Source organism: Megascapheus bottae, chromosome 7 (genome assembly GCF_031878675.1).
Source record: "Megascapheus bottae isolate mThoBot1 chromosome 7, mThoBot2.hap1, whole genome shotgun sequence".
NCBI classification, from domain to species: Eukaryota; Metazoa; Chordata; class Mammalia; order Rodentia; family Geomyidae; genus Megascapheus; species Megascapheus bottae.
The window spans coordinates 66,319,327-66,344,786 of record NC_143515.1 but is presented as its reverse complement, the minus strand read 5'-3'; the positions used below and the strand labels follow the sequence as shown (position 1 = coordinate 66,344,786).

Genomic DNA, 25,460 nt, shown 5'->3' with positions numbered 1-25,460 from the left:
GGCGACGGGAGAGGCTTGAGATAAAGACAGGGATGAGAAAGAGGTGGCTCTGTCCATCTGGAAAGAGAACGGGAGCGCGCAGACACGAGCGCCGACTTCGCACAGCACCAGCATCCCCCAGACGAGCGGGGCGACGGGGACCGGCCAGGCCACGCCCACAAGGCTGGGTCAGGCCGCGTAGGCCACGCCTCTTCGCGCAGGCGTGGCGGGACGGGGCGGGGCTTCGCCTTGCTCTCGCGAGCTGTCAAGAAGGTCGAAAGCGGTGGGAAATGGCGTCTCCCGTGCTCGGCACTCCTGGCAGCCTGTGGCCCTGGGCCACGACCTTCCTCCTGGCTCTGGGCGTGGAAAGGGCTGTGGCGCTACCCGAGGTACAGAAAGCAAGTCTGAGGTCGGGATGAAGCAAGATTGCTGGCCGCGCTGGCCGGTGGCTGTCCCCGTTCTCCCTGTCAGCACAAGCCCGGTCTCCGGCCCCTGCCGTGCCTGCCGGACCCTGCCCGCCGCGCTCTGCTCTCCCAGACCCCGGGCGTCCCCCCCACACACACCGGAGACCTTTGAAATTTGATCTCCTCGTCCTCAGTCTTTGAGTACTTTAATTTGTTCTTGCCGTGGAGGAGTCCTCTGGACTCCCCCTACCCCGGTATGTGGTGGGTGGCCGGCCTGTACCTTCTGTGACACTCGATGAGTTCTTTGTGGACCGCCAAACACGGTTTGTCGTAGTGAGAGGTCTCTGAAAAGGCTATAATACGTTCCGTTGATGATTTTCAAAGATGAATTCCCTCCCTGGGAGAGGACTGGTATTGAAAGTCGGGGGCACTGATTGGACACCGAGCCCTAGAGGAAGAATTGGCATCTTTTAATCCAGACTTGTAAACACCACCTCTCTGCCCTGGGTTAGAGAAGTTCTGGAGAGGATACAGACAGTTAGCTTCAGGGGGAAGGATGTTGCTAGGATTTTAAACTCAGGATCTCTCCTTCTTTTTAGGTGGCACTCTAGCAATACCCTTCCCCAATTGACTATTGTTTCCCACACCCCAGGTAATACCTTGAGTTTTTGTCTCACCAGGACACAGCAATCCTTCTACCTGTGGCATCTGGAATAATGTCTAGCTTATTAATTGAGATGAGGGTCTGATTATAACTTCTTGCCCAACTGGCCATGAAACCCATCACCATCACCCCAGTAACTAGATTTACTGGCAGTTAATTCTTGATCTTTGCTTTCCTTTGTATAGTCCTAAAAAGATTGTTTCTCTGTCTCTCCTGCAGATATGCACTCAGTGTCCGGGAAGTGTGCATAATTTGTCACAAGTGGCTGTGTATTGTAAGCAGACATCAGAGCTAATGCTTCATGCCCGCTGCTGCCTGAACCAAAAGGGCACCATCTTGGGGTGAGGGAGGAGAAGACATCCTTGAATACTGGAAAAGTATTCCTTAATTCAAAAGCCTTGCCTGATTGGTGCTTAAGTACATGCATCTAAAGTGTTCTCAAACTTTCACTTTAAAAAAAATTTTTTTATTGTCAGGGTAATGTGTAGAGGGGTTACAGTTATATTTGCCAAGTAGTAGGTGCATTACTTCTCACACATTGATATCCCTTCTCATGCTTTTGATCAGTTGTGAGGCTTAAACCAAGTGCCTGTGTACTTTCCCTGAACCTCTTTATGCTCAAGGCTAGTGCTCTACCACTTGAGCCACTGTGCCACTTGTTTTGTTACGTTTTGGCTAAATAAACAATCCTGTGGTTCTTACTGGAAGATACAGCATTTTTGCCTATTTATTTGGCTTTGCTGGAATTTGAACTCAGGGCCAAACATCCACTAGGCTGGTGCTCTACCATGTGCCCACCAGTTTGCGGATAGTCTCTTAGACTATTCTGCCTGAATTGCTTTCTAACTTCTATCTGCAAATCTCAACCTCTTGAGTAGCTAGTATTTTATAGGCATGAACCACTAGTAGCCCACAAAAATCTTTTTAATGGTTTCAACTATGAGCATCAGGCAGATGTCTCTCAAAACAAAATCTCTTTGAGTAGGTTTTAACTTTTCCAAGTTTTAGATGCATGTGGGACCTCCAGATACCTATTGAACATTTCTTCCCAATTGTACTCTTGCTTCAAAATCAAAATGTCATGCCTTTCTTCCATTCTCCTTCCCTAATCTACCTAAGTACTTCTCTATATTAGACTTTTTGAAAACCATTTTTTTTCACTATTATGCTTTTGCTTTAACATTTTTTTTTTTGCCATTCCTGGGGCTTGAACTCAGTGCCTGAGCACTGTCTTTGGATACTTTTTGCTCAAGGCTAGTGCTCTGCCACTTGAGCCACAGCACCACTTCCAGCTTTTTCCTGTGTATGTGGTAGCAAGGAATCAAACCCAGGGCTTCGAGCATGCTAGGCGAGCACTCTACTACTAGGCCCCTTGTTTTAACGTACAACCACGCACCCGGCCCCTTGCTTTAACGTTACAACTATTTGTCACTCTCAGATTAAAGTTCAACAGATGAACTACTATGACTAGTTCTACCACACTTTTCCTGTACCGTTTGTTTTTAAGTTTGTTGTTGTTGTTGGTTATGGACACTATCCCTGAGCCTCTGTATGCTCAAGACTAGCGCTTTACCACTTGAGCCACAGCACCACTTCCAGCTTTTTCTGAATAGTTTATTAGAAAGGAAAGTCTCATAGACTTCCCGGCCCAGTCTAACACCATTTAAATGATTTGTCTACTCAAACCCTCCCTAAGAGTCCGACTCCAGCCAAATTTCTTTTTTGTTCTTCTGTCCAGCTCTCCATACCTGAAATTGCCTTCCTCCCACAAATTAGGACATACTCATCTTTAGTTCCAATATCTTTTGTGAATGTTCAGAGAAGTATTTTTTATTCCTTATTAAGTTATATCGCTTAAAATTATGTATTTGCTGTTTTGTGATTTATTTCACATTGTAGTTTAATGTTTACATTCACTTTTGGTTTTGCTTTGTGTTTGTGTGTGTGTGTATGTGTGTATGTGTGTGCACGTGCACATATGCATATGTGCATGCAAGTGTGTTGGTCTTTTCAAGTAGACTTTAAAACCGTAGCTGGGCACTGAACTTTTTCTCACAAGGCTGGTGTTTTACCAATTGAGTCACAGCTCCATTTCCAGCTTTTTGGCGGTTACTTGGAGATAAGACTTTCCTGCCAAGACTGACTTTAAACTAGATCTTCAAGTCTCGAGCGTACTGAGTAGGATCATGAGCTACTAGTGCCTGGCTTGGTGTTAGTCTTAAGGCATTTAACTATTACAAAGGCTCTTAAAGGACTGAGCTACTGAGTAATATGTGTATATTGTATACTTTCGGTGTGTTTGTATGTACTCAGCAAGTATTTGTAAAGAAATGGAAAGCAATCAATATTGGAGGAAAAGCAATGTACAGAAGTTTATAGTCTAAAAACATACTTATGCAAAACCTTATAACTTGCACTTTCATTTAAATCTCCATGGATCTGAGAACATAATATGAAATTCACTAATCTAGGCAAGAGTCTAATAATATATGCATAGTGCGTTGGTGCACTGATTAGAACACTGTGGTCCATCGTTTTCTGTGATGAAAGAACACAATAGGCACTGACATTGTTACAGTATTTCATATGCACTTGAAATGTAACTAGTGCAAATGAAACACTAGATTGTTAGGTTACTTTGAGTTTAAGTAGCTACATGTAGCCAGTATTGGCTATAATGAATAGTGCATGATTACAATATCTACCACAGTGCCACACTTATGGTTGTGAACCCAGTTATATTTACTTAATATTAGCTGAAATGGGGATTGCATGATCAAGTCTAAACCTTGCTTTGGGTGAAAATGAGACACATACTTACACTAAGTATTTTCTCAGGCTAGATCTCCAGAACTGTTCTCTGAAGAATCCTGGTCCAAACTTTCCTCAAGCCCGTACTGCTGTTGTCATGTAAGTGGTTAAGTACCCAAAAGGTGAATATAGTGAAATGTTGATGGGAAGGTCTTTGGAGGATAAGCTCTGTGTGTGGGTGCGTGTGAGTGTGGGTGCGTGTGAGTGTGTGTGCGTGCACTCCTGTGCATACAGATGCCAGTCCTGGAGCTTGAACTCAGAGCCTGGGCTTCATCCCTAAGCTTTTGGGCTCAAAGCTCTCATTTTACCACATGAGCCACAGCTCCACTGGCTTTTTTTTTTTCTTCCCCTTGGTAGTTAATTGAAGATAAGACTGTCTTGGGCTTTCCTGACCTAGCTGGCTTCAAATTCCAATTCTCATATCTCAGACTCCTAAGCAGCTAGTATTATAGGCATGAGCCTGGGAATAGACCCAGCTGGGAACAGACTCTTGAAAAGGTGAATGAAAAAGTTAGGGGCGGTGGCTCACACCTGTAATTCTAGCTACTCAGGAGGCTGAGATCTGAGGATCGAGGTGCCAGCCCATGCACTAAAGACCATGAGACTCTTATCTCCAATTAATCACTAGAAAACGGGAAGTAGGGCTGTGGCTTATGGGTAGGGTAGTAGCCTTGAGCTGAAGAGCTCAGGTAACAGCGCCCAAGCCCAGAGTTCCAGCCACATATGACCCCACACACACACAAAAAAGGTGGGGAGCCGGGAGTTTGGCCTAGTGGTAGAGTGCTTGCCTAGCGTGCACAAAGACCCGGACTCAATTCCTCGGTACTACATACATTGAAAAAAGCTGGAAGTGGTGCTGAGGCTCAAGTGGTAGAGTGCTAAGCCTTGAGAAAGTCCAAGGACAGTGCTCAGGCCCTGAGCCCAAGCCCAGGACTGGCAAAAAAACAAATAAATAAATAAAAAAGGTGGATGAAAATTGATACCTAAACTCAGACAACTCAAGATAAGGATTGGGTCCAGAAAGGTGTATGAATGTACATGGAGGGCTTTCCTGAGCAGAGTGCTAATTGTATTTGCAGAGACTTGCAAGCAAATCCCCTTGAACATAACTTGACCAATACCTTCCATGGCTTTACACAGCTGCTCACTCTGTAAGTAATATGGTGGGGAAAAGGGAATTTAAGAGGGTCATGCTGAGCTCAGCAAATCTGGGCTGCAGGCTTGTGTGTGTATGTGTAGTAGGGATTGAAACCAGGCCTAGCCCCATGGACTATATGTTATGACCACTTGTGTTGTCTTCAGGGTACTGCCTCAAGATGTCATCTGTCCTGGAGGTACTAATGCCTGGGTAAACATTATCTCCTATGTAGACAGCCAAATCTGCCAAGGGCAAAAGGACCTTTGCAATAGCACTGGGAACCCAGGTATACTGTCTTTCCTTCACCCTTCTAGAAACTTCCTTTCCTCCCTTATATTCTGTACTTTTACATCAGAATGATAAAAGTCCCTTTTGTTCAGAATTCCTAGGTATACCCCTTTGGAAAAAAAAAGTGATAGCATTTATTATTGCTTGTTCTGAGGCTTGGACTCAGGGCTAGGGTACTGAGTCTTTTTGCTCAAGGTTTATGTGCTGTTACTTCAGCCACAGCTCTACTTCCAGCTTTGTTGTGGTTAATTGGAGATAAGAGTCTCTCAGACTTTTCTGCTAGACTGGCTTCAAATCTCCATCCTCAGATATCAGTCTCTTGAGTAGTTAGGATTACAGGTATGAGCCAAGACAGTACTAGGTTTGTTGAGAGAAGCTTAAGCTGAAACAGATGTTTAAGAAATAGACTTGTTGAGATCTAATGATATTCTGTTTTCCGTTGGTTCCCAGGAATGTGTCCTGAAAATGGAGCTTGTGCACCTGCTGGTCCTGGTTTCTTGCAGTGTGTTTGTGCTGATGGCTTTCATGGATACAAATGTATGCGGCAGGTGAGGAATCAGATCTCAGAAGAGCCTCCCCAAAAGAGAGCCACAATAGTGGTAGAGTGCTGTGTAGCATGCATGAAGCCCTGGGTTTGATTCCTTAGCACCACATAAACAGAAAAAGCCAGAAGTGGTGCTGTGGCTCAAGTGCTAAAGAGCTAGCCTTGAGCAAAAGAAACTCAGGGACAGTGCCTAGGACCTGAGTTCAAGCCCCAGGACTGGCAGGAAAAAAGAAAAACAAAAGAGAGAAAGAGAGGGACAGAGAGGGAGAGGGAAAGGGAGAGGGAGAGAGACAGAGACAGAAAAGGAGACACACACAGAGAGACAGACAGCGCCACAAGACCAGGAGCTGAAGATGCCAGTTACATAGAGGAGAAGGAGCAAACCACAATGAATTGCCTAAGATATAGGCATAAATTCCTAGGAAAGAATTAGGTGTTCAGGCCAGGTCTGGTGGCTCACGCCTGTAATCCTAGCTATTCAGGAGGCTGAGATCTGAGGATCGAGGTTCAAAGACAGCCCAGGCACTCAAGTCCGTGAGACTTATCTCCAATTAACCACCAGAAAACCGAAGTGGCGCTGTAGCCCAAGGGGTAGAGCCGTAGCCTTGAGCTGAAGAGCTCAGGGACAAGGCTCAGGCCCAGAGTTCGAGCCTCATGATCCCCCCCCACACACACACACACGTACACACACAAAAGAATTAGGTGTTCAAATACAGCTCCCTGTGTAATGCTGACTTTTTCTGGTCTGTTAATCCCAGGGCTCTTTCCCGCCACTTATGTTCTTCGGGATTCTGGGATCCACTACACTATGCATTTCTATTCTGCTTTGGACAACACAACGCCGAAAAGCCAAGACTTCATGAAGCACATAGGACGTCCTATGATTCGATGTCAACCTGCAACTCCATAGGGCAGCCAGGAAGAATTGTTTCCTTGACAGGCTTCACTGGCCAGCGTCTCCTCCTCAAGGCTGAGGCTGCCCACGGAAGGATTCTGTACTTTATTGCACTGTCGTAGCGTGTTTTGGACACTTTGGGTCAGGAATGGACTAGTACTAGGTCTCATTGTGTCACTGACTACAATAAACTTTTTTTTTTCTTTTTTCTTCCTTATTTCCTTTTTTAGAGGAAGGCTGTTGCACCTTTCTCGCTTGGGGGGCTCCTTTGGGGCGGTCGGGTTTTTCAGGTCTCCCAGGTTTTGACCGGCGGAGGAAATGCTGGCTCCCGCCCGTAACCACGCCCCTTACGCGCCAGGCCACGCCCCTCACGCTGCCGACTCCCCGCGCCGCCGCAATAGCGCGGTCGCGGTGCGCGCTCGGGACTCCTGCCTGCTGTGCCCGCCTCCTCTCCAGCGCCCCTCGCCGCCGGCCACGTGGACCGACTCCGGCGCGCCGTTCTCGAGTGGTTCCAGTGGGACTCGCCGCGCCTTCCACATCTCGGTGCTCGCCTGGGCCTCAGCTCCGTCCTCATGGCCACGCTGGTGTTGGAGGACGGGTCGGTGCTGCGAGGCAAGCCCTTCGGGGCTGCTGTGTCGGCTGCTGGGGAAGTGGGTAAGCGAGCCCGGGCGGGCTGCCCACCTCAAACCCCCGCTCCACCCACCCTACCCTACCCAGACCCCACCTGCACAGCCCTTCTCCCCATGCGTGATCACCCCGGCCTCAGCTCCTTTCACCCCTCACCTCCGAGGCAGGCTCTGCTGGGGTGTATTCGGCGTGGGGCACGGTTCTGAAGTGTCCTTGCCGAGCCCAGCCCTGCCTCCTTCTGCAGTGTTCCAGACCGGCATGGTCGGCTACCCCGAAGCCCTCACTGACCCTTCCTACAAAGCACAGATCCTAGTGCTGACATACCCATTGATCGGCAACTACGGCGTCCCCCCAGATGAAGTGGACGAGTTCGGGCTCAGCAAGGTAGCCACACCCAGTGTTTTCTCTGCCTTCCTTTCACACCTGTAGCCTACGGTAGGTGTAGGGCATCCTGGAGAGACCGTAAGATACTCACGTCAGGAGTACTCAGACGACTGTACTCAGACTGTAGTTAGAGGCTCCTGCCGAGGCCACAGTGGAGTGCTCTCATGGAGAAGGCCTGGAGCAAAGAAAAGATTGAAAAGTTTGAGGGAACCATGGCCCGAAGTAAATCAGAAGTAATGAGATTAAGAACCTTCAGTGGGCATGGAGGGCCTTGAAGCCAAACCTGAGTGTTCTTCTGCTTGACAACTAGGTGCCAATTTACCTATGACCAGTGACAATGGTTATTGTCGTTCAGATTCCTAATACTGTTGTATCTAATTTCTTGCTCTTTAGTAGTGTTGTTCCCTCTAGATTAGAAAACTCAGCTTTTTCCAGCACTGAGTTTCTCCATCTTTCTGTGGAGTTTGGGAACTAAGTGATACTCTGAGAGTTGAAGTGAAAAAGTCAACATATAGCAGTAGTTGGTAATAGAAGTCACCATCGCCCAGTTTCAGTATTTTTCAAAAATTGCTTTGCTCTGATATCAGACTTTAGTTCTTAAGCAAGCTTGTAATTATTTTCTCTTTGTGTATGTGTGTGTGTGTGTGTGTGGCTATTGGGGCTTGAACTTGAGTTCTTGATTATCTTTTCCACTCAAAGCTGGAGCTGTCTTACATGACCCACACCTTTGCTTATGGCTTTTTGTTAGTTAATTGGATTTTTTTTTTTCCTTTTGGTCCGTCATGGGATTTGAACTCTGGGCCTGGGTGCTGTCCCTGAGCTCTTCAGTTCAATGCTGTCCTCTACCACTTGAGCCACAGTGTCACTTCTGGTTTTCTGGTGGTTAACTTGAGATGAGTCTCACTGACTTTCCTGCCCAGGCTGGCTTTGAACCACAATCCTCAGATCTCAGCTTCCTGAGTAGCTAGGATTACAGACATGCGCCACCGATTAATTGGATTTTTATACAATACCTGCTTGGGTTGGCTTTGACCTGCCTGGATCCTCAGATCTCAGCCTCCTAAGTAGTTAGGAATATAATATAGTTAGGAATATAGGTAAGGCCCACTGGTGTCCATAGTTATAGTCTGTAGTTATTCATTTGCCTTCCCTATCACCCTGGCACTAGGAAAAGGGATGTCTGGATTAAGGACACTAATTTGTTTTTCTTGGAAAGTATCTTTATCACCAGTTTTTCAGCATTCTACTTTATAACTCACTTATCTGGTATGTTGGATTAAGGTATCAGTCCTTAGCTTTGTCAGCTGATGTCAGTGGCAGAATTTACTTTGTAAAACTGCCTTGAGACCCTCTAGGAGCAGACTAAGTAAGGCTCCCTAGAGCCACTAGATCAACCCTGGTGCTTCTGTAGCTCATTTGCTGTACGTGTACTCCACCTGCCCTGAGGAGGTTCTGCCAAACTCCTCCAGATTCTTGATACTCATCTTGTCCATTGAACTGAATGACTAAATGTAACTTCTTTTTATTTTTATTTTTTGGTGCCAAGTCTATGCAGTCAGCCTGGTCTCAAATACCAGTATGTCATGTCTCAAGTTCAGTGCTGGGGTTATGTACATGAACTGCCATGTCTAGGCTTTTTTTGGGGGGGGGGAGGCTAGTGCTGGGGCTTGAATTCATGGCCTGTCCCTCAACTTCTTTGGCTCAAGAATAATATTCCACCAGCTGAGCTCTGTGGCTCAAGCCTGTAATCCTAGCGGGCACTAAAGAGTGAGATTCTTATCTCCAATTAATCATTAGAAAAGGAGAAGTAGGGCTATGGCTCAAGGGGTAGGGTGGTAGCCTTGAGCTAAAGAGCTCAGAGACAATGCCCTAGCCCAGGGGTAGGGCTGTAGCCTTGTGCTAAAGAGCTCAAGGACATCACCCAGGCCTATTTCTGGGCCTGGATGTTATCTCTAACCCCTTCAGCTCCTGGATTTTTCTGTCTGGGCTGACTTCAAACTGTGATCCTCAGATCTCAGCTTCCTGGATAGGCTAGGACTGGAGATGTGAGCCTCCAAGGCCTGGTATGCCACGGCTTTTAATGTAATTTAAGTTCATTAGTCTTTTTTTTTGTGCCAGTGCTGGGGCTTGAACTCAGGGCCTGAGCACTGTCCTTGGGCTTTCCTCAAGGCTAGTACTCTACCACTTGAACTACAGCACCATTTCCAACTTTTCTATTTGTGGTTCCGAATAATTGAACCCAAGTCTTTGTTCATGTTAGGCAAGCACTCTACCACTAGGCCAAACTCCTGGCCAAGTACAATAATCTTTTCCCCATAAACTGCCTATTTTCCTTCTTGCTTATTTAATGTTTGACTTTTGGATAACAAGTTTGTTGTCTGTTCTGATCAGTACTGAACTCAGGGCTTCTTTACTCATAGCTGGTGCTCTTATCACTTGAGCCATGCCTCAACTTCCAGCTTTTTACTGGTTCATTGGAGATAAAGAATTTCATCTTTGTCTTCCCTGGGCTAACTCTTGAGATCTTTAGATCTCATACTCCTCTTTAGGATTTTAGATATGAGCCACTGGTGCCCAGCTGTTACCTTCTTAAAAATTATAATCCCGGGGCCCGGAGCATGGCCTGGTAGTAGCATGCACGAAGATGTTGGGTTTGATTCTCCAGAACCACATACACAGAAGAAAGTGCTGTGGCCTAAGTGGAAGAGTGTCAGTCTTCAGCAAAAAGTGACCAAGGACAGTGCCCAGACCCTGAGTTCAAACCCCAGTACTGGCAAAAAATAAATATATATATATATATATATATTCTCCCAAAAAATTATAATCCCAGGAGTGTGGCCTAGTGGTAGAGTGCTTGCCTAGCATGCATGAAGACTCAGGTTTGATTCCTCGGTACCACATACATAGAAAAAGCTATAAGTGGTGCTATGGCTCAAGGGGTAGAGCTCTACCCTTGAGAAAGCCCAAGGACAATACTCAGGCCCTGAGTTCAAGTCCCAGGACTGGCCAAGAAAAAAAAGAAAATTATAATCCCAAATATAAAGCAGGAAAATAATGTAATCACTGTCTAGCATTATACCCCAAACTGTATTTCAGTCATGTGTTCGGTGCCTTTCCTTACTGTTTCTTTTTATATAGTGCAATTAATATCTTGTTTATTATCTTGTTCATTTCTGGCTCCCTACATTAGAAACTTACCTCTTCTTGGTCAGTGCCTTTTCTTCAACATCTATTACAGTGCTTGTACCTAAAAACATTCAATAAATGTTCACTGGCACCATGTATCAGTGACTTTTCTCTCAAGGATTTCTTTTTTTGTTTTTGGTTGGTTGTGGGGCTTGAACTCTGGCCTGGGCACTGTCCCTGAGCTCTTCAACTCAAAACTAATACTCTACCACATTGAGCCACAGCACCACTTCCAGTTCTCGTGGCTAATTGGAGCTAAGAGTGTCACAAACTTTTGTGCCTCGGCTGGCTTTGAACTGTGATCCTCAGATTTCAGCCTCCTAAATAGCAGGATTGCAAGTGTGAGCCACTGGCGGCTGGAGATTTCAGTTTTGTGACAGGTACAAATACATAGTCATAATCCAAAGTAAATAGAAGTGGAAATAAGATGTAGATGAGCTCTTAGAAGGAGACATTCTGAGAGTGCAGAAAAGGGGATTCACTATCTCAATTTTGGATTAAGGAAAGGAAAACAAATAGTCATTTTCAGTTATTATTCAGGTCCTATGGATGTGCACAGAGCACAGTTAATAAGGGAACTATGTGCAGAAGTACAAAGTGCTTGGTGTATTCATTGTGGCTAAGCAAAGAGTCTATGGCCTGACAATGGGGAAAAGGCCCTGGGCTTCTCACAATCTCTTCCTTCTATCTGTAGTGGTTTGAATCCTCGGGGATCCATGTGGCAGGACTGGTGGTGGGAGAGTGCTGCCCCACGCCCAGCCATTGGAGTGCCTCATGTACCCTGCATGAGTGGCTGCAGCAGCATGGTATCCCTGGCCTGCAAGGTATGGTGACAAGCATCTGGGTGACAGACAGCACAGTGTTCCTAGGTGGAATGAGTTCAAAGGGTTTCTAAAATCTGTTGGAACCTGAGTCTAACTTGTGATAGAAAGTGTTAAATCAGGGCTGGGAATGTGGCTCAGTGGTAGAGTGCTTGCCCAGCATGCATGAAGTCCTGGGTTCGATTCCTCGGTACCAAATACACAGAAAAGCTGGAAGTAGCACTATGGCTGTAGTGGTAGAGTGCTAGCCTGAAGCAAAAGAAGGTCAGTTATAGTGACTAGGCCCTGAAATCAACCCCCAAGACTGGCAGAAAGAAAGAAGATGTGAAATCAAGGTTTGTATTTAAGATCTCGTGTTTGCTTGTTCATGGCTGACACTCTACCAACTGAGCCATACCTCCAGCCTAGTTGTTGTTATGTAGTTGTATAAAAGAGTTACCTGGGGCTGGGAGTTTGGCCTAGTGGTAGAGTGCTTGCCTAGCGTGTACGAAGACCCAGGTTTGATTCCTCGGTACCACATACATAGAAAAAAGCCAGAAGTGGTGCTGAGGCTCAAGTGGTAGAGCTCTAGCCTTGAGAAAGTCCAAGGACAGTGCTTAGGTCTTGAGCTCAAGCCCAGGACTAGCAAAAAAAAAAAAAAAAAGATTGGTACTGGGGCTTGGACTTAGGGAGTATTACTCAACTTTTTTCCTTACAGCTGGTATGCTGCCTACCACTTGAGTCACATCACCAATTCCTATTATATAATCATACTGTGTGTGTGTGTGTGTGTGTGTGTGCACGCGTGTGTGTGCGTGCATGTGTGTGTGCCTGCATGTATGCCCGCCTGCCTCCACCTCCCTGTCTGTCTGCCTGTCTGCAAGTGTCTGTTCTGGGGTTTGAACTCAGGACCTGAATGTTGTCCTGAGCTTTTTTTTTTGCTCAAAAACTATGGTTCTGCCACATGAACCCTGGGTGGTTAAACGGAGATAAGAGTCATATGGACTATCCTTTGTAGGCTGGCTTCAATCATAGTCCTATAATCGCAGCCTCCTGAGCAGCTAGGATTATGTGAACCACCAGCACCAGACCCATTGTCAAACTTTAAAAAAAAAAAAAAAATTCCTGGGCTGGGAATATGGCTTAATGGTAGAATACCTGCCTAGCATGTGTGAAGCCCTGGGTTCGATTCCTCAGGACTACATAAACAGAAAAAGCCAGAAGTAAGGGGTATCAATGTGTGAGAAGTAATGCACCTACTACCTGATGAATGTAACTGTAACCCCTCTATACATTATCCCGACAATAAAAAAAAAAGGAAAAAAAATTAAGAAGTGGCACTGTGACTCTACTGGTGGAATGCTAGCCTTGAGCAAAAGAAGCTCAGGGACAGTGCCCAGGCTCTGAATTCAAGCCCCAGGACTGGCTAGATAGATAAATAAATAAATAAATAAATTCCTTAGCTGGGTGTAGGTAGCTTGCAGCTGTACATTCTAGCTACTCAAGATGCTGAAACCTAGAGGATGGAAGTTTGAAGCCAGCCTAGGCAGAAGAACCTCCCAGACTCCATTCTCACTTAACCAGGAAAAAGCTGAACTGGAGATACAGCTCAAGTAGTAGAGCTCCAATTGTGATTAACAACAATAACAAAAAAAGCCAAGTGAGCCTGTACTGCTCCAAGTTCGAGTCCTAGTCTGGTATATATGCACACACATTAAAAACAACAACAGCATTAATTCATTATGTAAAAAATGAACTTTGTAACTTGAGGGTAGTGACTGGACTGGAGAAAATAGGAGAGAACACAGGAAGGGATGACACTGACCAAGAAGCATTGTATTCATAACCTAACTTACAGAGTTGTCACCCCTTCCTACAACTACTTAATGTTTTCTTAAAGAAAAAAATTAATTCCTTAGGTACAGGCAGTGTTGAAAACTTCCTCAGCTTCTGGTTGTGTTATAGTTAGCATGTGTTTTGTTTTGTTTGTGGGTCATGGGGCTTGAATCCGGCCTGGGGGCTGTCCCTGAGCTCTTCAGCTCTAGGCTACTGCCCTACCCTTGAGCCAAGCCCTACTTCCCATTTTCTAGAGGTTAATTTGGAGATAAGTGTCTCAGGTCCTTTTGTACTTAGGATGATTTTGAACTGTGATCCTCAGATCTCAGCCTCCTGAGTAGCTAGGATTACACCTGGCTAGCATGTTTTTTGCTAATTCTGGAGTTTGTACTCAGGGCCTGGGCACTGTCTCTCTGTTTCTTTTGCTCAAGGCTAGCACTCAACCACTTGAACCACAGGGCCATTTCCAGCTTTTTCTGTGATTAATTAGTAGTACTGAGGAATTAAACCCAGGGCTTCACACATGCTAGGCAAGCACTCTACCACTAAGCCACCTTCCCAGCAGCCTCTTAGCATGTCTTTTTTTTTTTTTTTTTTTTTTTTTTTGCCAGTCCTGGAGTTTGGACTGAACTCGGCCTGTGAGCACTGTCCTCCGGCATTCCTCAAGACTATCATTCTACTGCTTGAGCCACAACACCATTTCTGGCTTTTTCTGTGTATATGGTACCAAGGAAACAAACTCGGGTCTTTGTACATGCTAGGCAAGCACTCTGCCACTAGCCATTCTCCTGACCCCCCCCTTTTTTTTTTAATGATTGGTTTGATGTGGAGTTATGGTTCAAATCAAATGTAATATTTTTAGCAATGATGATGGTGCCCTACACCTGGACAGCCCAATATTCCAGTGCTTGTACAAGAGCCATGAGGCCTACAGGGCTCTGGAATGAAGTGCCTCTGGCTCTGTGACTGTACTCCGGTAATATAACCTCACTGATGACTGAGTTGGTGGAGTGTGACCACGGAGGCTGTGCTGTCTTGGTAGGAGTGGACACTCGGGAGCTGACTAAGAAGTTGAGAGAACAAGGGTCTCTACTGGGGAAGCTGGTCCAGAACGAGACAGAACCTTCAGCCCTGCCATTCTTGGACCCCAATGCTCGACCCCTGGTGCCAGAAGTCTCCATTAAGGTACAGAGGGAGAATAGAGTTTTACAATTAATAAAACACAGCAGTTATTTTCTGCTGACAACTAGATAAAGACTTGGGGATGAATCAGTACCTTGAAGGTGGGAGGTGATGTGGGCATAGCTTACACCTGCCAACTGTTAGCCCTTTATTCCTTAGAATCCACGGGTATTCAATGCAGGGGGTACCCCTCGCATCCTTGCTTTGGACTGTGGCCTCAAGTATAATCAGATCCGATGTCTGTGCCAGCGTGGGGCTCAGGTCACTGTGGTGCCCTGGGACCACACATTAAACAGCCAGGGTGAGTAGCTGGGACCTGCCTCAGACCGCAGGGGCAAGATTTGTTTCTTAGGCCAGTTACTAAAAGTTGTTATGAGGTGGAAACCAGGACTTCCTGCTTATAGTCAGGGTGTGGGTTTATCTTTTATTGTTTTTGATGTCATCTCTTCTGCCCACTCTAGAGTATGATGGCCTCTTCCTAAGTAATGGCCCTGGTGATCCTGCATCCTATCCCAGTGTGGTGTCCGCTCTGAGCCGTGTCTTGTCTGAGCCTAATCCCCGACCTGTCTTTGGGATCTGCCTGGGACACCAGCTATTGGCCTTGGCCATTGGGGCCAAGACTTACAAGATGAGGTGAGACTTGTGGAAGACGTGGCCGCTACTTGGGACATGCGGGAAGAGGGAGCAGATGACAGTAGTTGGAAGGTGTTGGTGTGGAAATGAGAGCAAGACCTAGATTTGATACGATAAGGTATTGACCATGAAAACAGCCTATGATTCCGTTTTCTTCTATCTCCAGATACGGAAACCGAGGCCATAACCAGCCTTGTTTGCTGGTGGGCTCTGGGCGCTGCTTTCTGACATCCCAGAACCATGGATTTGCTGTGGAAACAGACTCACTGCCAGCAGGCTGGACGCCTCTGTTCACCAATGCTAATGATGGCTCTAATGAAGGCATTGTACATGACAGCCTACCCTTCTTCAGGTGAGCCTGGGCCATGCTTCAGGTGTCTTTGATACCCCAGGGCCTTGAAGATGGGAAAGTGAGGCACAGCAGTAAACCTGAGTCCATTCCATTAGGATAGTTTCTATCCTAGTCCCAGCTCTGCTGCTGGTGGCATACTAATAGTGACAAGGATGGGTTTTGTCCTCCGATGTCTTCAACAGTGTCCAGTTTCACCCAGAGCATCGAGCTGGACCTTCAGATATGGAACTGCTTTTTGATATCTTTCTGGAAACCGTGAGAGAGACTGCAGCTGGGAACCCTAGAGGCAAGACAGGTAAACCCTTGAGTAGAACAGGTTTATGAACCTAAGAATGGGGCTGGCTGTAAGATGGGTCTGTCATAAGATGGACATGCCCTGGAAACTCCAGTGTTTGGGAGGTTATGGGGAGAGTGAGCACAGATAGTTTACCCTGCTTATACCAACAGGAACTCCAGAGTCATGAGTTCAGGGTTCTTATCCTCTTTCTGTCATTCATTACTTGCATGATTTTCTCTGGACAAATCCAGATGACCTCCTCAGTCCTACTTAGCTCTGATATTCCATGTCGTTCATTGCCTCCACAGTCCAAGAGCGGCTGACTGAGCGCCTCTGTCCCCCTGAGCTCCCCACCCCTGGCTCTGGGCTTCCACCACCACGAAAGGTTCTGATCCTAGGCTCTGGAGGTCTCTCCATTGGCCAAGCTGGAGAATTTGACTACTCAGGCTCTCAGGTTAAGCATGGCTTTTGCTGCCTTTCTAGACGTTTCACCACCCTCCCTCTTTCTCTCATTGCCTTCCCCTCCCCGCAAATGGATAATCTTGAGGATGACTAAGGAGTGAGTGCAGGGAGAAAATGGACTAGCGATTTGGGGATATAGATGAGGAAGTGAAAAAAAGAAGTTATTAAGGGCTGAGAAAACATTGGGAAAGAGGGAGGAGGGATGTTGGCCTAAGACCGTGATCTTGCTTCCACACTGAAGGCTGATAGACCATTCTTATTCTCTCAGGCAATTAAGGCCCTGAAAGAGGAGAACATCCAGACATTGCTGATCAACCCCAACATTGCCACAGTGCAGACCTCTCAGGGTTTGGCTGACAAGGTCTATTTCCTTCCTATAACAGCTCACTATGTAACACAGGTATGACTGAGGTGTATACTCTGTGAACAGGGTATTTCCGTGGCTATACTAGAATTTTAGTCTGCTCTGATCTACTTTACACCGAAGATCTTAATACTTAGGACTTTTCTCTTCTGCCTCTCCTGCCTCAGGTGATACGTAATGAACGTCCAGATGGTGTGCTATTGACTTTTGGAGGCCAGACAGCCCTGAACTGTGGTGTAGAGTTAACCAAGGCTGGGGTGCTAGCCCGGTATGGGGTCCGTGTGTTGGGCACACCTGTGGAGACCATCGAGCTAACTGAAGATCGACGTGCCTTTGCTGCCAGGATGGCAGAGATTGGCGAGCATGTGGCCCCCAGTGAGGCAGCAAATTCTCTTGAACAGGTTTGTGTGGTGGTTGGGTGGAGGTAGAATGGCGTCATTGTCTTTCTTTGTTGTTTACTATGAGTCCAGACACTATGGGAAGGAGGAAATGACCTGTTGGTTTATGTCTTCTACTAACTGCAGGCCCAGGCCGCTGCTGAGCGACTAGGCTACCCTGTGCTGGTGCGTGCAGCCTTTGCCTTGGGCGGTCTAGGCTCTGGCTTTGCCTCCACCAAGGAGGAGCTCTCGGCTCTTGTGGCCCCTGCTTTTGCCCATACCAGCCAGGTGCTTATAGACAAGTCCTTGAAGGGCTGGAAGGAGATCGAGTATGAGGTGGTGAGAGACGCCTATGGCAACTGTGTGACGGTGAGTGATGGGGGATAGGTGATTCAGGCAGTCTGAGCGTTTTAGAAATTCAGAGGCCAGGGTGGAGCCCTTTGAGGATTCGGTGTCCCTCAGACCCAGTAGAGCAAGACCTTGAGATGCAGCCTGTCCTCACATCCTGTGGCAGTGACCTTTGTGATCACCCTTCTTAGGTATGTAATATGGAGAACTTGGACCCACTGGGTATCCACACTGGTGAATCCATAGTAGTGGCTCCAAGCCAGACACTGAATGACAGAGAGTACCAGCTCCTGCGCCGGACAGCCATCAAAGTGACCCAGCACCTGGGAATTGTTGGAGAGTGCAATGTACAGTATGCATTGAACCCAGAGTCTGAGCAGGTAATGCTAGAACTAATACTGCAGTTGTTACCTCCTCTGCCTTCTATAATCTTCAGGCCTCAAGAGGTCTTTTGGCTCTGCAGACCCTAGAGCGGAAGCCTGGTAGAATGGGGCTTTGGGGAGGGCTGTTTTGCACTTCTTTCCTATGAGAAGCTCTTCCTTTTCCTCCTTTTAAGATCTCTCCTACACAGTAACTTATAAGGCGGGTACCCAGTGACTCTGTTCTTCCTCTTTACAGTATTACATCATTGAAGTGAATGCCAGGCTCTCTCGAAGCTCTGCCCTGGCCAGTAAGGCCACAGGCTATCCATTAGCCTATGTGGCCGCCAAGCTAGCTTTGGGCATTCCCCTGCCTGAGCTCAGGTACAAAGTTGGGGAAATCTAATGTTAAAGGGGTAGGGAACAGAATAAAAAAATTGTGGGACCAGAACTGGGGAAAGGACATTGATCTGGGTTTGTGGGAATACAGAGAGCTCTCTGAAAGCTCACCGTTTGTGTCTCCCTCCCTGTTCTGAACTCAAGAAACTCTGTTACTGGGGGAACAGCAGCCTTTGAACCCAGCCTGGATTACTGTGTGGTAAAGATTCCTCGCTGGGACCTCAGCAAGTTCCTGCGTGTCAGTACCAAGATCGGGAGCTGCATGAAGAGTGTTGGTGAGCAGCTTACTCTAAGTTAGCCCCTGGGCCCCCAGTCTACAGTCATAGCTCCCTGGTGTGGCTTAGAAACAAGGGTTTTCAGAGCTAATAGGAACATGTCACCTAATATAGTCATCCTTATGAGGACTGGGACAAAGTCATCTGGAACTCTGCTGAAATACAATATCTGAAGTGATTTGCAAGCATCAGGCTATCTCCACCACTCTCTTTCCCTCTCCCCCTCTTCCTCCTTCTCCCTCTCCCTCCCTCCCCCCCCCCCCCCTCTCTCTTTCTCCCTCTCTCTCTCCTTCTCCCTCTCCTCTTTCTTACCAGTCCTGGGGCTTGAACTCTGCCTGGGCCAGCTTTGAACTGTGATCCTCAGATCTCAGACTTCTGAGTAGCTAGTATTACAAGTGTAAGCCCCCTAGGCCTGGCTTCATCTCTTATTTAACAAAAACATGAGTAAACTAAGGGGCCCCCAGGAGGAAGTGACTTGACTGAGGCTCACAAACAAGTAATGGACTAAGGCAGGAACTGAACACTGGACCTGGTTCCTAGCGGTATGCTCTTTGGTCATTATATAATCTCTGAGACCAGTTTGATGAGCCACCCGCAGCCTCATCATGAGGTGTTCAATATCAGTAACATTGATTCACTTTCTAAATATCCATTTAAGTTTCGGGGGAATCATTGCTGTTGTTTTCCTCTGAACCCCTCTAAATCCATGTCATCATGGTGACAGCCATTCCTTAGCCTAGCTACTCCTCTGGTACAAAATGCCTCCATCACTAAATGAAATGCTTTTTTTTTTTTTTTTGCCAGTCCTGGGCTTGAGCTCAGGGCCTGAGCACTGTCTTTGGACTTTCTCAAGGCTAGAGCTCTACCACTTGAGCCTCAGCACCACTTCCGGCTTTTTTCTATGTATGTGGTACCATGGAATCGAACCTGGGTCTTCGTGCATGGTAGGCAAGCACTTTAACCACTAGGCCAAACTCCCGGCCCCGAAATGAAATGTTTTTGTTCATTTGTTTGTTTTGTTTTGCTGTCCTGGGGCTTGAACTCAGGACCTTAGCAGTGTCCTTGGGCTTTTTCTTCAAGGCTAGCGTTCTACCACTTGAGCCACAGCACCACTTTGGGGTTTTCTATGTATGTGATACCAAGGAATTGAACCCAGGTCTTCGTGCATGCTAGGCAAACACTCTACCACTGGGCCAAACTCCTGGCCCGAAACATTTTTTTTTTAAAATGTAACATTAAGATCAGATGTCAGGAGTGTCTATTTTAATGAGAACTTTGTCAGTGGTCACAGAGGGTGTAACAGTTCCCTGCTACACACGCAGTGGTGGTACAGGTTGGACTTGAGTTGACATTCTTCTTCGTGGTGTCCCTTACTAGATTTAGAATGACTCCTGAAACATTCCTATCAACTTGAGTATGTAAATGTTCTCCATAAAGTGCTACCATCCTAGTAGATGAGAGCAGTTTTTGTGGTGTTCTTAATCTCCATTTAGAACAGTAGTGGTCTTTGAACAAATAAGTTTGAGCTCAGTTATTATTTCTGAATTTTTAGAAATCCTCAAGGCTGCCAAGTTGTTCCTTCTGGAGATGGATTTCTGTTATATGAAAATTATAATAAACATGGGAATGAAGCCATAATTAAATTATGGCTAAAAGAAGTGGATTGAAAATAGGTCAATCAAAAGATTGTTCCCTTGCTGAGGCATTTAGATGTTTTACATCTATTCCAATATTCTTAGAACATGATATTCTTTGATAGCATTTTAAAATTTACTTCACTTGCATAAAATATATGAGCTGGGCATGTTGGCCACACCTGTAACCTCAGCCCTGAAGAGATTGAGACAGGTTGATCATAAATTTGAAGTCAGCTTGAGCTAGTTTGACACTCTATCTAAAAAAAAAGTGAACCCTAGCAAAAAGGATTTCTGGGTGGTTGTTTTTCTTGTTTTTCTGTGCTAGTCTTAGGGTCTAGGTTTTCTTGCTCATGGCTAGCACTATACTGAGCCAACCCTATAGTTTGGCATTTTTTTTATTGTGGTTAGTTGAGATGGAATCTCACAGATTTTTTTGCCCTGGCAGGCTTTGAACTGCACAATGCTTCAGGTCTCAGCCTCTTGAATAGCTAAGATCACAGGCTTGAGTCACTGACACTCAACCCTGGAAAGGTTTAGAAATAATCACCTATAATCTTTGTCATTCCTAATTGGATTAAATTGTTTAAAATGTAGTTGTGCGGGCCAGGAACCTAGTGGTAGAGTGCTTGCCTAGCATGCATCAAGACTGGGTTTGATTCCTCTGTTCCACATATATAGAAAAAGCCAAAAGTGGTGCTGTGGCTCAAGTGGTAAAGCTCTAGCTTTGAGAAAGCCTAAGGACAGTGCTCAGGCCCTGAGCTCAAGCCCATGACTGGCAAAAAACAAACAAACAAACAGTAGTTGTGGCTGTGCATGGTGGCTCATACCTGTAATCCTAGCTACTCAGGAGGCTGAGATCTGAGGATCAAGGTTCAAAGCCAGCCTGGGCACTAAAGTCCCTGAGACTAGTATCTCTAATTAACCACTAGAAAACTGGAAGTGGCACTGAGGCTCAAGGGGCAGGGCTATAACCTTGAGCTGAAGAGCTCAGGGAAAGTGCCCAGGCCAAGTCTAAGCCACCCCATGACCGACAAAACAGCAACAACAACAAAAAATGTAGCTGTGCCATGTACTAGTTGCCCATGCCTAGAATCCTAGCTACTTAGAAGGTTGAAATCTGAGGATCATGGTTCAAAGCCAGCTTGGAGCAAAAAAATGTCTGAAACTCTTACCTTCAGTTAACCACCAGAAAGCCAGAAGTGGTGCTGTAGCTCAAGAGGTAGAGCACTATCCTTAAGTAGAAAAGAGCTCAAGTCCAGCACCAACACCAAAAAAAAGTATTTGGTTCTGGATGAATTCGAAGATAGTAGGATTATCTTATTTATATATTTATTGTTAGACTTGAACTCTGGGCCTGGGTGGTGTCCCTGAGTTCTTCAGTTCAAGGCTACCACCCAATCCCTACCCCTAACCCCTTGAACCACAGCACCACTTTCTGGTTTTCTGGTGATTAATTGGAGATAAGGTCTCATGGACTTTTTTAGTGCCTGGGTTGGCTTTGAACCGTGATCCTTAGATCCTTAGATTGCAGCTTCCTAAGTAGCTAGGATTATCTTCTTACCCTAAGTTTTCAGCCATGTAAAAGATGAGGGCCGGGAGTTTGGCCTAGTGGTAGAGTGCTTGCCTAACATGCACGAAGACCTGGGTTCAATTCCTCGGTACCACATACATAGAAAAAGCCGTAAGTTGTGTTGTGACTCAAGTGGTAGAGCTCTAGCCTCGAGAAAGCCCAAGGACAGTGCTCAGACCCTGAGTTCAAGTCCTGAGACTGGGCCAAAAAAAAAAGGTAAAACAGATTCCAGATGGTATCATCATGGTCTGAATAAAGCAAGCCAAGTAACTGGATAGCCATCAGTATTTAGAGCCTCTGTGATAAACTTAACAAGTCTCAGTATCCAGTATCCACACATCCAGTTTAGACATACTAATTTTTCTTTTTTTGAGTCATGGGGCTTGAACTCTGGGCTTGGGTGCTGTCCCTGAGCTCTTAAACTCAAGGCTACCGTCCAACCCCTTGAGCCCTCAGCCCCACTTCCCATTTTCTAATGGTTAATTGGAGATAAAAGTTTCAGGTTCTGGCTGGGAGTTTGGCCTAGTGGTAGAGTGCTTGCCTAGCATGCATGAAGACCCGGGTTCAATTCCTTGGTACCACTTACTTAGAAAAAGCCAGAAGTGGTGCTGAGGCTCAAGCTAGCCTTGAGAAAAATCCAAGGACAGTGCTCAGGCCCTGAGCTTAAGCCCAGGACTGGCAAAAAAAAAAAAAGTTTTGGGTTCTTTGTTCTTTATTGCCCGGGCTGGCTTTGAACCATGATCCTCAGATCTTAGCCCTCCTGAGCAACTAGGATTACAGGCATGAGCCACCACGCCTGGCTAGACATACTAATTTTTCATATTCACTCAGCATACTCTTGTGAAAGTGGGAAAAGAACTATGGGTAGATATGAAATGCCATGAGTCGATTGCCATGGGGCTTGCATTGATGCTTAGCTTCCTAGAAGCTTGCATAAACATGTGACTGGGCAGGCAGGCCCTCACCCTCCACCCTTCCATCCTGTTCCTCCAGGTGAAGTCATGGGCATCGGGCGTTCATTTGAGGAGGCCTTCCAGAAGGCCCTGCGCATGGTGGATGAGAACTGTGTAGGCTTTGATCACACAGTGAAGCCAGTTAGCGATGTGGTAAGCAACCCCCTTTCCTAGCAGCACCCCTCCCAGTAGCACCCTTAACACCGAACTCTGCTGCTCTGCCCTAGACAATGAGCTTGTTGACAAACTGGCAGCAGTCATCATTGGATATTTGCATTGTTATCATTTCACTAAGATTTTTTGTTTCTTTCTTTATTGGGCTTTATATCACTTAAAAAATTGCTAGGCAATGCCATGATTCATGCCTGTAATCCTACCTACCGATCTGAGGATCAAGGTTCAAAGCCAGCTCGGGCACAAAGGAACCTGAGATTCTTATCCCCACTTAACCTCTAGAAAAGTAAATGAGGCTTGGCTCAAGGGCGGTAGCCTTGAGCTGAAGAGCTAAGGGACAGCGCCCAGGCCAAGTTCAAGCCCCATAACCCCCCCCCACACACACACACAAACCCCAAAAAAATGCTAGGCAAGTGCTCTGTCATTTGAGCCATATAACCTTAAGTTCTTACTTTACTAAGCATTTTGAGGTGTCATTTCATTTACCATTAGACTATTTTTCTTTTGGCAGGGTGGGGCTATGGGTGGATCCTGAGACTTGAACTCATAGCCTAAGTAGGTATCGTCCTTGAGCTTCCTTTTGCTTTTTTTGCTTTACCGCTTGAGTCACAACTCTACTTTCCATCTGTTAATGGAGATAAAGAGTCTCAGATCTGAGACCTCCTGAGTAGCTAAGAAAACAGGCATGAGCCACCTTCCAGATTAGACTTGTTGTTTTTTTTTTTAATTTATTTATTTTTGTTGTTCATGGGGCTTGAATTCTAGGCCTGGGTGCTGTCCCTGAGCTCTTCAGCTCAAGGCTAAGGCTACCACCCTACCCCTTGAGCCACAGTGCAACTTCTAGTATTCTAGTGGTTAATTGGAGATAAGAGTCTCATGGACTTTAGTGCCTGTGCTGGCTTTGAACCGTGGTCCTCAGATCTCAGCCTCCTGAGTAGCTAGGATTACAGACGTGAGCTAACATACCCTGCTTAGACTTTTTACAGATGAGGAAAACAAGTAGTAGATTGTAGACACTGTTGATAATCCACAGCCAGTTAGAGGTAGTTGGGGTTAGTATCCAGGTTGGTAGTTAGAATTTGAGCCACAGTATAGTTTTTCTTTTCTCTCCCTCCCTCCCCCCGCCCAGTCCTGTGGTCTTGAATTCAGGGCCTGGATACTGTCCTTGAGCTTTCTCAAGGCTAATGCTCTACCACTTGAGCCACAGCACCACTTCTGGCTTTTTCTGTGTATGTGGCAACCAAGAAATCAAACATAGGGCTTTGTGCATGCTAGGCAAGCACTCCACTGCTACGCCAAACTCCTGGCCTTGTATACAGTTTTACTTACTTGACACAATGCCACCGAGTCACACTCTTAACACTTCTAGAGGTGCTCATATAACAGTAGTTTGGAATTCTATCTGCATGTCGTCTTATCTGTCATCTACATTTGGGATGGGAATATTTCCCAAACTGTAGCCTCAAGTGAGCCACCTCAGCCTCTGAGTACCTGGATGACACCTGCTGGCTGGGACTGTTTTTTTTCACGGCGGGACCTCTCCTAACACCCCACAGCCCTGCTTTCATCTGCACTTTCCCTTTTAGGAGTTGGAGACACCAACAGATAAAAGGATCTTTGTGGTAGCTGCCGCTCTACGCGCTGGTTACTCGATTGAGCGCCTTTATGAGCTCACCCGAATCGACTGCTGGTTCCTGCACCGAATGAAATGCATCGTGGCTCACGCCCAGCTGCTGGAACAACACCGAGGACAGCCTCTGCCCCCTGACCTGCTGTACCAGGCCAAGTGCCTTGGCTTCTCAGACAAGCAGATTGCCCTTGCAGTTCTGAGGTCAGAAATGGTGGTGAGGGCCTCGGGCCAAGAAGTGTGGGGCTGGGAGCCTTTGTGCCAGAAAGGCCATTAGTGGGAAAGTTATAGGTTTCATCCCCAAGATATTTTCCTTTCTTAACTCCTGAGATCTCACCCTCTACTTTCCTCACCCTATTCCGAGAGCCTGTATTTCTTACCTTTCTTCTCCTTCAGCACAGAGCTGGCTGTTCGCAAGCTACGGCAGGAACTGGGAATCTGCCCGGCAGTGAAGCAGATTGACACAGTTGCAGCTGAGTGGCCCGCCCAGACAAATTACCTGTACCTGACGTACAGGGGCACCACACATGACCTCACCTTCCAAACACCGCATGTCCTGGTTCTTGGCTCTGGTGTCTACCGTATTGGCTCCAGCGTTGAGTTCGATTGGTGTGCTGTAGGCTGCATCCAGCAGCTGCGAAAGGTCTGCGAGTCCATCTTTCCCAGTTTCACCACCAGTTTCTCTGCTGTTCTGTTCAGCTCTGGCAAGTGCCTATCCTTTTGGCTCTGTCCATTTGCGTCTGGGCCTTTCTTGGGCCCCACATAGTATCCGAGTCTCCTCCCCAGCACTTTGCCTGCATTCCCCCAAGGCAGATGAGCTGTACAGCTATTCCATGGGAAGCTGAGGTGGCCGCACTCTGCAGGGGGACTTGAGCTTCCTTTCTTCGTGTTCTTCCTTCTAATTGCTACTGCATT

At 46.5% G+C, this 25,460-nt stretch overlaps 2 protein-coding genes across 4 annotated transcripts in view; both read left to right on the top strand.

The window, feature by feature from the left end:
- Positions 1-32: 32 nt before the first annotated feature.
- Positions 33-6,931, top strand: Atraid (all-trans retinoic acid induced differentiation factor). The gene is made up of 7 exons (XM_090337294.1): positions 33-368; positions 1,267-1,388; positions 3,886-3,957; positions 4,938-5,009; positions 5,161-5,282; positions 5,735-5,832; positions 6,587-6,931. Exons 1-7 carry the CDS (start codon positions 33-35, stop codon positions 6,689-6,691), a joined length of 927 nt encoding a protein of 308 aa, XP_090193420.1. The 3' UTR covers positions 6,692-6,931.
- Positions 6,932-7,187: 256 nt separating this feature from the next.
- The window catches only part of Cad (carbamoyl-phosphate synthetase 2, aspartate transcarbamylase, and dihydroorotase), a 28,179-nt gene continuing 9,906 nt past the window's right edge, over positions 7,188-25,460 (top strand). For 2 of the 3 annotated variants that reach the window (XM_090337287.1, XM_090337286.1), the window contains exons 1-18: positions 7,188-7,377; positions 7,595-7,734; positions 11,615-11,744; positions 14,599-14,741; positions 14,898-15,039; positions 15,200-15,371; positions 15,538-15,723; positions 15,906-16,018; positions 16,309-16,454; positions 16,731-16,862; positions 16,994-17,227; positions 17,351-17,572; positions 17,743-17,931; positions 18,170-18,294; positions 18,454-18,584; positions 22,785-22,897; positions 24,505-24,749; positions 24,942-25,188. In XM_090337287.1, the coding sequence (XP_090193413.1) occupies positions 7,296-7,377; positions 7,595-7,734; positions 11,615-11,744; positions 14,599-14,741; positions 14,898-15,039; positions 15,200-15,371; positions 15,538-15,723; positions 15,906-16,018; positions 16,309-16,454; positions 16,731-16,862; positions 16,994-17,227; positions 17,351-17,572; positions 17,743-17,931; positions 18,170-18,294; positions 18,454-18,584; positions 22,785-22,897; positions 24,505-24,749; positions 24,942-25,188 (2,892 nt within the window). In that variant the 5' untranslated portion in view covers positions 7,188-7,295. Of the gene's footprint in view, positions 7,378-7,594; positions 7,735-11,614; positions 11,745-14,598; positions 14,742-14,897; positions 15,040-15,199; positions 15,372-15,537; positions 15,724-15,905; positions 16,019-16,308; positions 16,455-16,730; positions 16,863-16,993; positions 17,228-17,350; positions 17,573-17,742; positions 17,932-18,169; positions 18,295-18,453; positions 18,585-22,784; positions 22,898-24,504; positions 24,760-24,909; positions 25,189-25,460 lie in introns of all 3 variants that reach the window. The other variant, XM_090337288.1, reaches the window with a different exon arrangement.